This window comes from Puntigrus tetrazona, chromosome 12 (assembly GCF_018831695.1).
Source record: "Puntigrus tetrazona isolate hp1 chromosome 12, ASM1883169v1, whole genome shotgun sequence".
NCBI classification, from domain to species: domain Eukaryota; kingdom Metazoa; phylum Chordata; class Actinopteri; order Cypriniformes; family Cyprinidae; genus Puntigrus; species Puntigrus tetrazona.
In genome coordinates this window covers 2,704,281-2,705,822 of record NC_056710.1, presented here as the reverse complement: position 1 = coordinate 2,705,822, position 1,542 = coordinate 2,704,281, and the positions used below count along the sequence as shown (strand labels likewise).

Below are 1,542 nucleotides of genomic sequence, written 5' to 3'. Positions count from 1 at the left end.
ATATATAAATAAACATGACATTTTTCCTTATATACTTTATATACTATAAATATAATGCTTGTGTCTGCATTTATATATACATAATAAATACACAGTACATATACATATATTATGTAAACAAAAACTTTTATTTTGGATTGATTGTTTGACAGTACTAACAATGTATTTCCAGTTATAAATATCCACTGGTTTCGCAAAAATGGAACTGATAGCTCAGTTGAAACGCTATCTTGTTTTCCAGCTTCCAAAGCAATATCAGTAGTTTGGTTGAAGCGGTTGACCCATACATGCATTTGTTTTATATCTCAAAAATGTTTTCACCTTGTAACTTCTCAATATGGTGAAAGATCTGTCACTACTTCCATTTTCCTGTGATGTTAAAATGCATGTATGCAGGGCGAGCTGTGAATATTTAAGCCCTCTTTTTGTTTTGACAGAGCTGAATAAGAACCAAAGAAAGTTCTTTGAGCCGCCCAACATCCGCTCCTCGTTCCTGGAAGGGGGCGCCAGCGGTCGGCTTCCGCGCCAGTTCCACACAGACATTGCCAGTGTGAGCGGGCGCTGGTGAGCCCATGCCAACAGACAGCCTGAAACTGCACAAATTCCCATTCCCAACTCCAACCTGATACACAGTACTGGACCAAAACCTGGACCTTCTGAACCTTCTGTGCCAAATAAACAAAAGTCTATGGATCAGAGGTTAAGGGTCAGAGAACTGTTGAATATTATATGCAGTGTGGTACATTATGCATTATGGTACTCATTTTACAATGAAGGAAATGTAGTAAAGGATGATTGGAGCTCCTGCACTGTGCTTGTATATGGAGCAGGCAGATTTTTTATTTATATGCTTGTCTTAGGCTTCGACATACTAATTCTTTGCACTTTAAGATGCTAAATGTTTTGTCCATGGACAGATTCGCCTGACTAGACGCGCCTACATTTTATTTAAAGCACTTAAATGGATATCAAGCCAAAGTGTTATATCCATAAGGGAAGCTTATCTCATCCCACGGCGGAAACAATCACCAGCCTTTGGTTATTACTTATGGATTTCATTCAGAGTAGACGGCATATTGCATTTGACAGGAATGAAATGGAGCGTACGTCTATCCCTCACAGGCTTGTTTTCATTCAGGTCGAATTAAAGCAGTCTTTCCCCCGATTGAATTCCACAGTACTTTCTCTGTACGTTATTTCTATACCTATAAATAGTTTATTTTTAAAAGGAAATTTAAAAATTTAAATACGTTCAGTGTATGACTTTAGTTCTTCTATGGAATTCAAAAGAAGATGCTTCGAAGAATGTTTCGGCTGTTTTTATCCATACAGTGAAAGTCAACTGAGTGCATTAGTTGGTTCTAGAAGTATTTATGCTGTTCATTTTTCCCAAGCATTTACAGGTAATTAACCTTACAAATAAGATGTTTTTAAATATTTATGGCCGTTATATTTATAGTATGAGCTATAGTCCAATCTCCATAAAAGTTGTCATGCTGCATGGGCTCACCTAATTTTAAATTTGAATTTTCGTTCAGACAT

The 1,542-nt window shown here is 36.8% G+C and overlaps 1 protein-coding gene across 1 annotated transcript in view; it reads left to right on the top strand.

Annotated features, from left to right (window-relative positions):
- Positions 1 to 1,535, top strand: part of LOC122355185 (protein bicaudal C homolog 1-B-like) — a 4,642-nt gene extending 3,107 nt beyond the window's left edge. The window contains exon 5 of the mRNA XM_043253233.1: positions 438 to 1,535. Coding sequence (XP_043109168.1) covers positions 438 to 568 — 131 coding nt within the window. The 3' untranslated portion in view covers positions 569 to 1,535. The remainder of the gene's footprint in view (positions 1 to 437) is intronic.
- The last annotated feature ends 7 nt before the right edge of the window (positions 1,536 to 1,542 follow it).